This window comes from Chenopodium album, chromosome 8 (assembly GCF_948465745.1).
Source record: "Chenopodium album chromosome 8, dcCheAlbu1.1, whole genome shotgun sequence".
Taxonomy (NCBI): Eukaryota; Viridiplantae; Streptophyta; class Magnoliopsida; order Caryophyllales; family Amaranthaceae; genus Chenopodium; species Chenopodium album.
In genome coordinates, this window is record NC_137841.1 from 50,543,307 (window position 1) to 50,559,108 (window position 15,802).

General features: G+C 38.7%; 1 protein-coding gene across 1 annotated transcript; it reads left to right on the forward strand.

Annotated features, from left to right (window-relative positions):
- Positions 1 to 233: 233 nt before the first annotated feature.
- Positions 234 to 4,006, forward strand: LOC145556110 (serine/threonine-protein kinase SRK2J-like). The gene is made up of 6 exons (XM_081617782.1): positions 234 to 758; positions 1,004 to 1,126; positions 1,328 to 1,927; positions 2,062 to 2,108; positions 2,553 to 2,630; positions 3,761 to 4,006. Exons 3-6 carry the CDS (start codon positions 1,811 to 1,813, stop codon positions 3,798 to 3,800), a joined length of 282 nt encoding a protein of 93 aa, XP_081473908.1. The 5' UTR covers positions 234 to 758; positions 1,004 to 1,126; positions 1,328 to 1,810; the 3' UTR covers positions 3,801 to 4,006.
- The last annotated feature ends 11,796 nt before the right edge of the window (positions 4,007 to 15,802 follow it).

Genomic DNA, 15,802 nt, shown 5'->3' on the forward strand with positions numbered 1-15,802 from the left:
GAAGCGACGCATATAATAATGTTATTTGCGTCACTTATTTAGTGACAAGTGACGCAAATGAGTGATAGAATTAAAATGCGTCACTCCTTTAACTAATGAGCGATGCAAATAATAATGTGCAGCATTATACTTTTAATTATTTGCGTCACTTATTATTAGTTGAGTGACGCAAATAACGCATTTGCATTTAGGTTATTTCTGATTCACTTGCTAGCTGCCTCCATTTTACTACTCCTATCTTCCAAGACAGAGATTTCCAAGAGCTAAACACCCAGAAATTCGAGCAAAAAACCCCAGAAATTCGACCCAGCAGACACCCCAAGAAATTCGAGCAAATATCACCCAGAAATTCAAGGAAATTCGACCCTAAAACCCCCCAAAAAATTGACCCAAAACCCCCCAGAAAATCGACCCAAAAATCCCCAGAAATTCAACCAAAAAAACCCCCACAAATTCAACAACCAAACCGCAATCAAATCAACACCCATAATCAGAAAAAATTCAGAGCTACAATCCCCCAATTTTGAGCAAAACACCAAAAAAAAACCCCAGAAAAATTGAGCAAATTCTGGGCATTAATTCGAGCACATTCGATCAAAAAAATCGAGCATTAATTTGAGCATATTCGAGCAAAAAAATCAAATCAAAACCCCATTAATTCGAACCATAGAAACCCCAAAAAATTCGAGCAAAATTACTGTCCTCATAGTCGAGCAATGTTGGGAATTTTTGAGTTTGTGAAGTCGATTTCACCTAAGGTAAGATTGCTTCTATTTATATTCAATATTTTCAAAATTACTATACAATGTTGTGGGTTAAATTTTCTGTTTTAAGATTGTTTCTGTTTTATGTTAAATTTTCTGTTTTAAGTTAAATTTTCTGCGCTTTTTACAATGCCCTACAGCCAAGATGGGCATTCTGATAATCAATCCTTTTTCATAAAATAAATTTTCTCTTACTGTGAGTTATGGGTACCAAATTGTTCAACTGTTTGCTTTGATAGGTTGATTATGAGTACAACATGTCAACTGATACCAACCCATAGCAGTTCGACCGTGTTTGCTCCTCCAAATCAACTACATTTAGGCTCGACATTGTTGAATTTGTGAAGTCGATTTCACCTAAGGTAAGATTGCTTCTATTTATGTTCAATATTTTCATTTCCTCAAAAAAAAATGTTCAATATTTTCATGGTAGATAGAATGTAGCATCTGACTTGAACAAGGACGTAGTTTAATTTCAGGTTTACTATTAATTCATTAATTAGAAAATATATTATAGTATGATTGAATTTTGTTGGTTTAATATATGTAATTTTATATGGCAGATTCTTAATTATGCGGAAGTGAATTCCACAAGTTGCTCGAGGTTCTGGTTGTGGACAAACGATTAAGGCGGTAGTACCTATCACCACAAGTTGGTTTGGAATAGTAAGCATAAAGCTTTTTACTTTGTTTTCTTTGATGGGGCTGCTGTAATTTTTGTTAAGTAATGTGTATTTGTCAAACTCACTACTTTCATGTTTTTCAGGCAAGTAAAACTACCCATACATGCCAAGATATTTTATAGTATTGAAATGAAAAAAGCACATCTTTGGCACACTTACTATAAATGACTACTAATGTTTTGGATAAAGCTTGTCATTCGAAAGCTATTATAAATTGCCATTTATGTTACATTGTTACGAGTATCACATATTACCAGTTCTTGAAGAAGTGGGAAATTTAAACATGTTGCACTCTTTGATGTTAAGACTATTAAGTGGTGGCTAGTTGGCTACACTTGAATACTCTTATTCTTCTTTGCTTCCATGCCATTTCAGATTGCAGATGTGTGGTCTTGTGGGGTAACTTTGTATGTAATGTTTGTCGGGGCTTACCCATTTGAGGACCCTGAGGAACCCAAAAATTTTTGCAAAACAATACATGTAAGTCATTTACTATTTTATATACCAAGGTGGTGGCTTCTTTGGTTGCCTGTCTGACCCTTAGTGATTTCTGCTGGTGCAACGAATTTTAAATGTCCAATACTCTATTCCTGACTATGTACATAAATCTCCAGAATGTCAACATCTGCTTTCAAGGATATTTGTTGTTGATCCGGCCAAGGTAAATCTCTTATGAGTTCATGAAATTTTGTTCGATTCTTCAGATGTGTGGCTTGTTAGTAATCTTAGTATAGAGCATATCTTTATTTAGGAAATGCTCAATTCAACCGTATTAGCTATAGCATGAAATTTGAGGTTGATTAATACAATCTAAGAAAATATTCGAAACACCCTTCATTTTCTTATAGAGTTTTCACTTATGTGAACTTTTGTAAGGAGATGTATTATTATTTTTATTATACAGCCCCAACTCCTAAGCAATACTATCTATACCATGAAATTTTAATTAGGAGACATTATTAATCATAATACAACTACTCATGAAGGAAAAATAGTCACTGTTAGGAAACAAAGAGTATTGTGAAGGCTATGTCACTAAATAATTATCTTAAATTATAGTATAAATAAATATTTGATTCTTATAATTAATAACTTGTCTTTACAGGGAGGATGATATGCTTAAGAAGCTTGGAGACCTTGTGAATGAGAGTTATTATAGCCGCAGTGTTCTCTATGAACGCAGGTATAAAAGCTTCAGCCATTAGTATTGCTAAATTGAGTTCAATATGCTTATTTGATGCACTACTATATTTTTGATTAAATGCAACGGTAAAAAAAATAGCTAATATATATGTTGTTGGCAGGGGGATAATTTAGCTAAGAACTAGTGAATTTCTTTTTTATTGCTACATTTTAATGTATGTTCTGACTTTTGGGATTAATTAAGTGGGCTGCTGGGTATTTCAATCACTTGTACGTTGGTTTCTTAAGTTCTTGGTATTTTAATAATCTGCAACGGAATGCGTGTATTTAACAAGATCAAGTAGAAGGACGGACTTTTGTGATTGATTAGCTCAAAGGCTTCGAATGATAAACATGGCTTTAGGCCATGACTCTCCAAGTTCTAATACAATTTTCTGGATACCCTTTACTTGCTGTGCTTCCACTATTTATACTCATACAACAAACATAAAAATGGCAATCAAGCCTTAATTAATACAAGTACTACTAGTTTGGCATTTTACTATTTCCGTCTAATACAACAAAATGTTAAAGCTGCTTGTCTCCTCTGTTTTTTGCTGCTCCTCAACGGTTTACTCCCCTCCCTTGTTCTGCTTCTGTCTTGCTTTTGCTGTTGGTAATTTGCTGCCCTCGTCCGTGTCTTCTTTGATACACCACTGTCACGGGTGGAGGGTAAGGGTGCATTGCATAATCACCATCATAACAATAAAAATTCTTTGAAAAAGAGGAAATAACATTATAATTAACAATAAAATCTAAATCATACTTCATTATGAATTGTGCCAAGCAATTTAAATTTTAAGAAAGAAATAAAAATAGAGAAAGTACGATTTAAGAAGTTTAAAAGCCCAAAGAGAAAGAAAGAGATAACTCCTAACCCAAAGAGAATGAAATAAAAATAGAGAAAGTACAATTTAAGTTTTGCTTTTGCTTGTCACCTGAATTATTTCTTATTCTCACATAGTGTAATTTGAATCTTTTATCTGTTCGAAATACTTCAAAATCATCAAAGCAATGAGTATTTTACTACGGTATAAGATGTCAAATATTTCATTTTTACTTAATAAATACAATTTGAAGTACCTACACTTGAATTACACCTTTGCTCATCTATTTGTGTTGTGCTAATAGGATTTTTCAAGATCTACACCGTATAAAGAGGAGGAGATAAACGAGGTTCAAGATATTTGGGCAGACTATTTTATATGCTATGTTGAACTTTAGATATACACTTAGCAAACTCCATTTACTTATTAGACTCTTGTTTTATTTGTTAGGCTTGACATGAATGTATTTGGTTTACCAACAATTTGGGTTGGTATTGGTGATTGTATTGGATGATGACCATAATGTCAATGATATTGAGTTGTAAATTTATTGGACAGGTTTATAATATGCCACCGTCATTCCCAATTTTATGGGTAGGCCAAAATACAAAGGAGACTCTGCCGAAATTTACATTTGCATTCAATAATATTGCATTTTAATTTCAATTATTAGCGTTAGCATATTACTTTATACCACTAGCAAGGAAAACAGGTAGTACAAACATATACAAGCAATTATTATAATTAAAAAAATAAAAATTCACCTCATTTGCGTCACTCATTAAACAAACAAGTGACGCAAATACAGCAGTTTTGTATTGTCTACTCAGTCATTTGCGTCACTCCTATATAAAAAAGTGACGCAAATAACCAAAAATAAGTTTATCGGAAGAGTCATTTGCGTCGCTCTTTTATAAAGGAGTGACGCAAGTAACAAAAAAGAAGTTTATCAGAAGAGTCATTTGCGTCGCTCTTTTATAAAAGAGTGACGCAAATAACAAAAAAGAAGTTTATCAGAAGAGTCATTTGCGTCACTCTTTTATAAAGGAGTGACGCAAATAACAAAAAATAAGTTTATCAGAAGAGTCATTTGCGTCGCTCCTTTATAAAGGAGTGACGCAAATAACAAAAAATAAGTTTATCAGAAGAGTCATTTGTGTCGCTTTTTTATAAAGGAGCGACGCAAATGACTCTTATTTGCGTCGCGCCTAGGAGCGACGCAAATGACTTAAAAGTCATTTGCGTCGCGAGCAGTTGCGTCGCTCATAGAAGCGACGCAAATACACTATAAATGAGCGACGCAAATAAGCCTTTTTCTACTAGTGATAGTCAATTTAGCCCAATTTGATGTATGGTTTATGCCGCAAAAAGCTATCAAAGGATATGTGGTGTCAGACTTTCTAGCTGACTTTCCAATAGAAGACTCGACGCCAATACAAGACAATGAATTTCCAGATGAAGACTTAATGGTTACTGAAGATGATACTTGGACCTTGTACTTCGACGGAGCCTCAAATCAAAAGGGATGTGGCGTTGGAGTATTACTAGTATCACCTAAAGAAGAGCATGTCCCAATCTCCATAAAGCTTGATTTCGACGTTACCAACAATGCTGCTGAATATGAAGCATGCGTGGTAGGCCTTGAAACAGCTTTGCCATTGGGAAAAGTTAAGGATATTCGGAGACTTTTCTTTAATCATCAATCAAATATCTTAAAGGTGGAAAGTAAGGAGCGAAAGAAGGTAGAATACACATATCTACCTAGGGAAGAAAATCAGTACGCTGATGCCTTGGCAAGACTAGCCTCGATGGTTAGGATTCCCACGAAAATCGAGCAAATGCCTCTAACTATAGAGAAAAGGCACAAACCAGCATATATCCAGGCTATAGAAGATGACGAAGTTGTCCAAGACGAAGAAGAAGAAGAAGAAGAAGAACTGTGGTACACGAATATACTCAATTATGTCACCAAAGGAGAAGACCCTCCCTTTGCTGATAAGAGAGCAAAACGAGCTTTAAGACTCTTGACTTCCCAATATGTACTCATAGACAACGAGTTACATAAAAGGGTACCTAAGGGTCGAGCTCTCTTATGTGTAGAAAAAAAGGATGCACAAAGAGCAATGAGAATAGTCCACGAAGGAATCTATGGCACACACATAAATGGCAAAATGCTAGTCCGAAAAATAATGCGAGAAGGATATTATTGGACTACAATGAATAGGGATTGCCATCAATATGTAAAAAGATGCCCTAAGTGCCAAATCTATGTCAATTCACAACATGTTCCTCCATCCTTGCTCTACACCTACATGTCGCCATGGCCATTCTCTACATGGGGAATTGCCATAATTGGCAAAATCACTCCCCCAGGAACAGGAGGCCACGAATATATCCTAGTAGCAATTGATTACTTCATAAAGTGGGTCGAAGCACAATCATACGCTAAACTCACTGCAAAACATGTAGCACTCTTTATCAAGAGAAATATTATTTGTCGATACGGAGTCCCACATGAAATGATAAGTGACAATGGAACTCACTTTCAAGCCGAATGTGAAGAATTGCTACAAAAATACGGCATTCAACATCATCATTCTTCCCCTAACAGAGCTCAAGCAAATGGAGCAGTCGAGGCAGCTAATAAAAATTTAAAAGTTATCATCGAAAAAATGATGGAAAATTATAAAGATTGGCCTGACAAACTTCACTTTGCATTGTGGGGTTACCGCACGTCAATACGTACATCAACAGGAAGTACGCCATTTTCCTTGGTATATGGAATGAATGCCGTACAACCTGTCGAACTAGAGATTCCATCTCTACGCATCGCATTAGAGAGTAAACTCAATGAAGTCGAATGGACTAGGGCAAGATATCAAGAGCTAATTCTACTCGATGAATAGCGACTAGAAGCTCTGCATCACACTCAGTGTTATCAAACTCGTATGGCTAGGCATTTTAATAAGAAGGTCAAGACAAGAAACATCAAAGTAGGAGACTTGGTGTTAAAAGCATAATGGAAAAATGTTTTAGATCCAAGGGGTAAATTTAGACCTAACTGGTCTGGACCCTACATTGTCAAAACAATCCTGTCAGGAGGTGCAGCAAAACTAAAGGAAATGGATGGTAATGAGTTCTCGAACATGACAAATCTTGACCAACTTAAGAAATACTACCCATAATTACTTGAGTAGGATACTCAAGAGAGCTACATTTGGCCTGATTCCTTAAGAAAGGATACGTAGGCAACCCTTTACCGGTGCGACCACTTTAATTTTCGAAAATCTCGCGTCCCAGAATTAATTAAAAATTCGACAGAAGATCGGCGAAATATCGGCGTCACGGAAAATGTTCCAGCGTCAGCAGTTGATCATTAGCGCCAGCCGACGACTGTTAGCGCCAGACGACGACACCGTCGCCTGACGCCAGACTGCCGTGGCCAGCGCTAGTTGCAGATAGGTGGCGCCAATTCACAGTTTAAATTCTGGGAATATTTCGGTGTTTTTCGGAAAATTTTCGACTTCCGTACTCGAAAAATATCTGGAAAAAATAATTTTTTTTTCGGTTTTCATTGCTTTAATAAAATAAATTTAAAGTAAATAATTTAATTAAAAGCTGAAATTTCATTAATAAAATAAAACTACATTATTGATGGAATTTTAATAAAGCTTAAATAAATTAACTTTAAATAAAAAATATAAACTAAGTCTAATAAATGAAAATTAAGCAATGCTCCTAATCTTCCTTTTCTTTCCTAGCCCTTTTCCATTTTTTGTCTGCTTCCTCCTCCTAATCCATAACCTTAGCTAGTAGGCATCCTTTAGAGGACCTACATTCAATCTTGGAGTAGATAGTTTCCCCTTCGGCTAGGACCCCATGCTTCTTTTCTACCCAAGTTTTTTTCTCTGTGGTGTCAGCTTTCCTTTTTCCCTTATCTTTTGTAGTACTTTTCTTCCTAGGCATTGCAGGTGTTTTGAATTTAATTCTTTCACCTAAGCGTTCCCTAACAGGAACCACCTTGTCGCCTAGACGACTCTTCACATCAGTTTTACCTTGATTTTTGTTCAAGTCCTTTGAAGGTTTCTTCAGCAGCCACTTCTTCACATCATTGGGCAAGGAAGGAGGAACCTTTTGGGTAATTACTTCCCATAAAGGTCTAGCACTCCAATAAGCATCAATTTGTCTAATTCCTGGGAGATAGGAAACTCGTAGGGAGGACGAAGATCTCCGGAAGGAATATTCTGAAGTAGGTCGTATTGTCTTTTTACCCTGCAGGGATAGTAATAAGTCATACGGGACAAACTTGGAAGGCGACAGAAAGGTTGCTTGTTGACACCAACCATCCTTTCTATTTTCCACCAAGGGATGACCCATTTGATGGCAAAGTTGCAGGATTCGAAGACTTTCTTCCACTCGTGGTGCCCCATCTTAGAGAAGCGTTTCTTCCTCCTCACAAAGCAATTTGGAGTGTACTTCTCAATATTGTCTGGAGGGCTAATTAATTCCAGCCTTTCCATTAGCCACATCTATAAAAAATTGCAAAGCAAATAAATTATTATTACTATACAAAAATATATTTTTTGATTTCTGTAATTAAAAATATTATTTTTCTACCTGTAATAAAATTGGAGAGCCTCAAAAAGGTGCTTTTGGGTTCCCCTTCAATTCATCGAGACTATTCATATTCTCTCCAACTATCAATGGCATTGGACTTCTCCCTGATTCAATTTGTTCTAGTACGGTGGTTATAATTGATTGACCCTCATTATTTTTACCACTAGCAAGAAAAAATTGATTAAGCATACAAAATAAGAAAGCCCTTCTTCTATAAATATGAAAAGCTTCGGAGTGAGGTTTATCAAAATAATGGCGAGCAAATTCTTTCAAGTTAACTATGTTGCCATCTACTATTTTTGATATATATCCCTTTCTTTTAAATTGAAGAAGCGTTCAAAATCCTTGTAATAATATGCATCTATTCTAGGGATTACTACAAGATCTATTGCAGGGAAACCTAAAATAGCACCAAATTCTTCTGGCAAAGGGCTAATTTCATCATACCCTATTCTAAAGCAATGAGTATCAACATCCCAATATTCTAGAGCGGTATGAATAAAATCTAAGTCATGATCTACCCCTTTGATACCATAAATTCCCCCCAAGTGGAACACATCTAATTCTTTTCTTTCTTTGGCATTAAGAGACCGACACCATTCATTGGTGTATTGGGTAAAAGTTTTGGTGACTAGAGACATGATATTATTTTTCTAAAGCTAAGAATTATTTTATTTGCTGAAATTATGAAAAGAATCGGCTGTGAGGGGCTATTTATGCACGAAATCGGAGCAATTTTAATCTGGGAAGGATACGAAGTCAGCGCTATTTGGCGCCAGACGCTGCTATTGGCGCTAGACGCAAAAGCTTGGCGCCAAACGCTAAGTGTAGCGCCTAGCGCTACACCAAAACGCGTGGCACCAGCTGGCGCCAATTTGCCTCGTCATACGCGCTTTCTAAAACCGCGTTTTTACCTTAATTCGAGTCTGCTAATGACTTTACGGCTTCCTTAACTTTTTCTAAACATCTTTTTATTCTTTTTTTTAAAAAATTAATATAGCTATTATATTAATTATACTATCTTTTGTTTGGGATTTTATTTAGATTAATTTCCAAGTTTTTATAAACCCTATATTTTATTTTTTCCTTTTTTCATTTTTTCTTTTGGGGGAGAAAGTCGGATACCCTCCATCAATAATAAAGATGACGAAATTTTTGCGCAAAATTATTTGTCACACTTTCTTGCACACACACACATGCAGATAATAATAATAATAATAACAAAAAATGAAAAAACATCATAAATAAAATAAACTCATAATAGTATGTATATATAAAATATGTCTAAAAAATGAGTTAAACTAAAAGGCAAAGTTCTATACAAAGTAGAAAATAAGAAAAAAGCACAGGTACAAACTACGACGCCGGGGGAGGTAAACCCATCATCGCATAAAACTCTGCCGTACAAGGAGTAACCTCTCCACCTGCTCCGGATCCAGCTCCAGCATCAGCACTAGTCTCCACAGGAGGAGGAAAGCTCAACGTGGGACCAACTCACCCAAGATCAACCTGACGCAGAGGCTGCGGAGGCTGCTGCGATGACGAGCCAACCTCGTACATCCCACCACCTTTAAGAGCCGAGGTAGCCTCTCCCAGGCCTACCGGCGCAGCATGAGCACCCTCAGAGGAAGAACCTTAGCCCTCTACCACATCAGTACAGGTAACCTCAGAGCGACCGCCTCTACCTCCTGAAGTAGTGCGGCGACGTCTCGAGCTAGACCTCGCTGGATCCCTCCGCACCTCAAGTCTCGTGCGGGTACGAAAAGGAATAGGCTGACCCTGCAAAATGAATTAAAATCAGAAACAAGGCAAAATAGAAGCGGTAAAGCAAAACATATAAAAGAAATATTGCCTCCTGAACGGCGTCGTCCCGACGGCAGGTAGCCACGTTCCTCAACCGAACAAGCTGGCTCCGGAAGGCATCTATACATCGTGCCATCGCCGAAACCACCTCTCGCGAGAACTGTCAAAGAGATAAGTCAGTAAACATACATAATATATACATACAAAAGTTTCAAATAAATAAGCTTACCCAAGTCTGGTGGCGAGGAATCGATCGCTCTACGAAGCGTTCGTCCTTAGGAGCCGGAGGAATCATCTCCTCAATCGGCCCATATGTCCCCTGGTAATGGATAGACATACGGGGTGGCACGAACTCAGCAGCATCGTCCTGATAAGGCAAAACAAAGTCAGTAAAGCATTACTTGGGGGCTACTTAACGAAAGATAAAAGCGGAAAAATCGTACCGCCACATCCTCAACCGGTACAGGAACTGGAGCTAACAACGGCAGTAGCTCCTCCGCATAGCATCGCCCAGGGATCGTGCAAGATCGCGAAAGGGTACCAGCTCCCTCTGACATGCTCAACAACCTCGCGGCGTTAAACCTGTGACATGGTGGAGGAGTAGGAACGACAAAAATATCGGAGGAATGCTGTCTAGCAACCCTCTATCCAAGGTATACGGTCGCTCCATAGGTCCCCAAGCAATAGCGACGCTCAGCGGAATACTGCGCGGCTAACCCTAGGACTGCCAGGCCGACCCACGGCTGGTACAACACCTCAGGCTCCTTCAAAGAGCGTCAATCAGGCGAGAATCTATCTAAAGCATCATAAAATGGCAAATAAGAAAAGAATCATACCGCGATGATCCAATCTCGGACATACGCAGTGGACATCTCCACACGGCGGCTGCCCTAGGAAGCACTGACTAGAAACATGTGCGGCGACGGTCTCACCGGCGCAGCAGAAGGGAAGTACTCGTAGAACCAGATCTACAAGGAGTTAAAATTATCAGCAAGTGCTAGCTAAAATGTAGAGCTTAAATTTATAGGGAATAGTGTTTACCTCTACGACCCTCCAAAAGCTAGACAGAGCAACATTCGTCCCGAAGGACCGGTGTCGACACGAGTCCCTCAGCGCTCGAATGAAGTCAGCATAGGCCAAGCTGGCCCAGTCATAATTCCAGATCCGATGTAGATCGCGGACGGCAGGAAAGTAGTAAAGCAGCGCCCTACTACCCTTGCCAGGGGAGAATGTCCCTGACAACAAAATAAGCGCAAAGATGCGTACCCGCTGCTCTCGGGTGGTCACACCATCGTCAAAAGCTGCTGCCAGAGTTGAGCGGCAAATCCCCCTAGCGCTAAATTGAGACGACTCTACCTCAACTCGAGCCTGAATGGTAATCGGCCCCAACAGCTCCTCGACCTCAGGGGAAAAGACGTCGATCCCGTTGTCGAACGGCAGTGGCACGGAGCTAAACTCCAGTCCTGTGATGAGACTGAAGTCCGTAGGAGTGACCATCATCTCACCCCAAGGAAAGTAGAAAGTGTTGGTGGTGTCCCAAAAGAACTCCACCAGAGCACGCACTACATGATGACCCCCACTGGAGGCAACCATTGCCTCGGAGGTCTCGTACTGCGCAGTAAGACCGCAGGACTCCCATAGGAGTCTCGTCTCGATATCTCTGGCGATGTACATCTTGTACAGATCGCCCAAACCGTCACAGCCGGAGCCATGACAGCGCGTCCTCCCAACGATGATACCCCGTCTCACCCTCTCAGAAATGTGGTAGACGGGGGAAAAGAACAAGGTCCGCTCATCCCACTCGGCGAGTCGACCAAGCGAAGTGGACGGCTCGGCATCGTCCTGTCAAATTTCTCAGGACCGTGAACCAGAACCTCGCTGTCTAGCCATGCTACATTGTGCAGAATTATCATAAATTAAGGTTCTATAATATCTAAGGTTTGCCTAGCTGCATGATACTATGTTCGCAAAAAACCGAGTACGTAGTACTAAAACAAAGCACAAATTCAAATTGAGCATAACGGCATTTTTCAAGCAATCAAACAATTTCTTGCAATACTATAGTAATTATTATGACAAAATTGGACAAGAATTGCTAGTAAAAACATCAAGAACGAGCCACATTGCATTCCCGACCTTGAGAGGTTCAACAATGGCAATTCGTTCATTTCTTCACCAAATTGAGTCAAACAAGTCTCAAATTACTCCCAAGGCAATATATAAACATAATCAAGCAATTTCATGGCATAAAATTTGACAAACAAAGAGAATTAAGCATTCTATGTTTCGAATTTTCATGAAATTCGAGAATAAACAAATGCAAAATTCATAAAAACCGGTGTGAGTTCGAAGAAAACTTACATATATCGGGAAAATGGATGAAATGAGCTTTGATTTGCAACAAATTTGAGCGAATTTGGTTGAGAAACGAGCAAGAACGAAGCAAATGAATTTCTGGGAATTTTCGAGCAAAAACGCGACGAGCAGCAGCGAAAATGAAGAAAAAAAGGGTATTTAAAGAATACCATATTCTGGCGCCAAGCGCTAGACCTTGGCGTCAACAGATAGGCTTGGCGCCTGGCACCAATCCCAGCGTCTGGCGCTACGGCTAGTTATGTGGCGCTAACGTTATTTTAGCGGCGCCAAAATGTTCAGCCACTAAGTGAGGTTGTTCTACCTCTTTGCAAAATGTTTTGGGTTCCTTGGTACGCCAGTTTGCCCCTCTAAGCAATTTGACACGATTTTTAGTAATCGGCTTGATTACAATTACATAAAGTGATCGACCTGATGAGAGATTGTCTCACTTAGCTTAAAGCGCCTAAGCATTTGCTCATCGCAAAAGGTGCCGACATACAGGTTCATATAGCGAAAGGCACTGACGTACTGGTTCATTCGCGAAAGGCACCGATGTACAGGTTCAGAAGCAACAAAAGCACTGATGTACACGTATAGCGGAAGCAAAGCTCAAGCGAGCTTTTAAAGATCGACAAGCGGAGATCTTCGGTAATTTCCTTGGAAAATTATCGCAACAAATGAGGATAGCTTCAAGCGAGGATATCTTCGACGACATTCCCTAGATTGTTGAGATTTGTCACAAATAACTGAAAGTGATTTCAAGTGAAGTTGTTTTCGACCATGTTCCCTTCGACGTGGAAGATGGTCACAAAGCGGAAGAAGATTGTTTCAAGCGAAGTAATCTTCGATAGTGTTCCCTTAGACGTGGAATGTTATCAAAGCCGGAAAAGGATCGTTTCAAGCGAAGCAATCTTTAATATTGGAAGCAGTTACAAGCGTAGCGGTTTTCAAGCGGGATGGCGTTCTCTTGGCAGGAGGTCATCAAAACAAGGATATAACAGCAAATCGGTTATTTTTAGAGACGTGTGCTCAACGCTGCAAGATACGCGTTTCTTAACTCTTTTATCTGTTTAACTAACGCTAGTTTGCAGGTATCGGCGTTACAAGAGTGATTTAGGATTGCAGAACGTTATGAATCATTCTCCGTCACTATCGATACTTTGACTTTTGTTTTCGAAACTCGGGCTTCTCCAAACTCAGTCAAATTGGGGGCTTCTGTAGACACCCATTTGTGTCTCCCCAAAACCAAACCCAGTGATGAGTACCTTTTGCGTCGAATCATAATCGAATGAAGTGAAAGTGTGGCAAGTCTAGTGTTGCGGATAGTTTTAATTTCCTTTCTCTTTTCTCTGTTTTTTAAAACTTATTTAAAGAAAACAGCCAATCCAGTTTGTTTGGTCCATGATATGGGTCCAATATTATTGTAGTTGGATGGGGCTTGAAAAGAGCTTTCCAATGATATATTATAAGCCCAATTCCGATGAATATTGAGGAAGTTATGGTCAATTTACTGAACTGGGCCCGATTTGAGCATTATATGCGGCCCAATGATCTAGAGGAGGGCCTAATATAGATATATCATTCCTAATGCAAATAGGAATGGTTTTAGTCTTCTAGATTCTTCTAGAAGGTTCTTTTCATTCCTAATTCAATTAGCATTGATAAATTGACATTTGTTGACTTTTTAGAGTTTTAGTTAGAATTAAAGAGCATTTTTAAGGAAAAATACGATTTTATCCTCATGTACGGCAATTTTTATCTGATTTTAAGAAAACGCGTGGATTTCTGAGTCAGCGCCAAACGCCAGCTGTAGCACCTGACGCTACGATTGGCCCTGGCGCTAGACTTGGCGCTTGGCGCCAACCTTAGCGTCTAGCGCTAAGGTCAGCGTCTGGCGCCAACTCGGTTTTTTGCGTTAGAACTCTGTTTTTGATATTTTATCTTTTAGCTGATTTTCTTTATAAATAACGTCGTAAAAACTCCGTTTTGATTCACCAACTCTCGTCAAGATTTTCTAGCTTTCTCTCTCTCTCTCTCTCTCGCTCTTTCTTTTCTAAATTAGCCTTCTTACAAATATAAAAATTTCGCATTCATTAGATCTAGATACACCTAGCCATATTCGAAGTTGCCTTCACCCTAAATGTGAATGGTTTAATTTTTGAGGGTTTGGTCCCAAATCTCTCTTTCCATTATTTAATTTAATTGTTTGTTTATCATTTTCATTAACGTTACTATGTGTGTATTTTGTTATTAGAAAGAGGTACGAGGCATCAAAGTAAGTACTTTAATGGTTTTTATTGATGTTATGATATAGAGTTCATGCTTAGGTTGTTATTATGATTCCTAGTATCATGTCTAGGGTAACTTTAATATCAAGTATGATTGTTATGATGCCTTCTATTTTCTTTCCTGATATTTATTGTTTAGTGACATGCTAGGGTTGTTATTAATCTTGTTAGTATTGTGCCTAGGATCTTGCTATTATTATTATGCTTTAACATGATTATGTTAATTATGATTAATTTTATTACTATTATTATGATTATAATTATTGTATGATGATTAATTGTATGATTGTTATAATTATGAAGATTATTATTATGTTGCATGATATTTATTTTAATTGCTTGATCACGCCTTTTATGCATGTTTAAAGGGAATTGGTACTTGTAATCACGCTTAATAAGATAATTAATAATCTTGTTTAGGGTTAATATGATTATAATGCAAGTGATCGTCAATAATAGATTTATTTGTGCATTAATATTTAACCAACATAGATAAACATGTTTAGGGTTAATCCTATTGATTGCATGTTAGTCAGAAAGCGCACATGAATACAATCTGAATAAAGTAGAGGCCTATTATTAGGGCAGGTTCAATCTCTTTTAGGTTGGATTTGTACCTTCATCCCCGAACCCTATTTGGTTCAAGACCTTATGGAGTTGACGATCTCTTGCATCGTTAAGGGATGTAACCTTCACCTCGTGAACGGTTTACAAGTTCCTAAAAAACTTGTTGGCGACTCTTTTGCTCTATCTTCTTTCCCTTTGGACGCCACCGTACTTTAGTGTATGATCACAGTGGGGTTCAAGCTAGGGGATTAACGCTTGAAATATTCCCTACAATGGGTCATCTGAACAGCATAAAAATATGTAACCGGTGAAACCCCATTTCTTATGGTTTATGGTGTTGAAGTCGTCTTGCCCATCGAGTATTATGAGCCGACTCTACGAGTCATACTATACAATGAAGACGCAAACTAGAAGGCCGTGCGACTAGCATTGGAATCGCTCCTAGAACGCAGGGGCAAAGCTGCCTTGCGTCATGAGATTTACCGTCTGAGAATGACCCGTGCCTATAACAAAAGAGTACATAAACGACCCTTGAAAGTTAAGGACTTTTTGTTACGGAAAATAGAGGCAAGCAGTATGGCCAATGAGCATGGAAAGTTGATTCCTAATTGGGAGGGCCCCTAGCTACCAGATCCATGCAGAAGTAAGAAACGACAATTACCTTCTGGAAACTCTAAACGACAGGCGGCTGCCTAGAACTTGGAATGTGGACAACT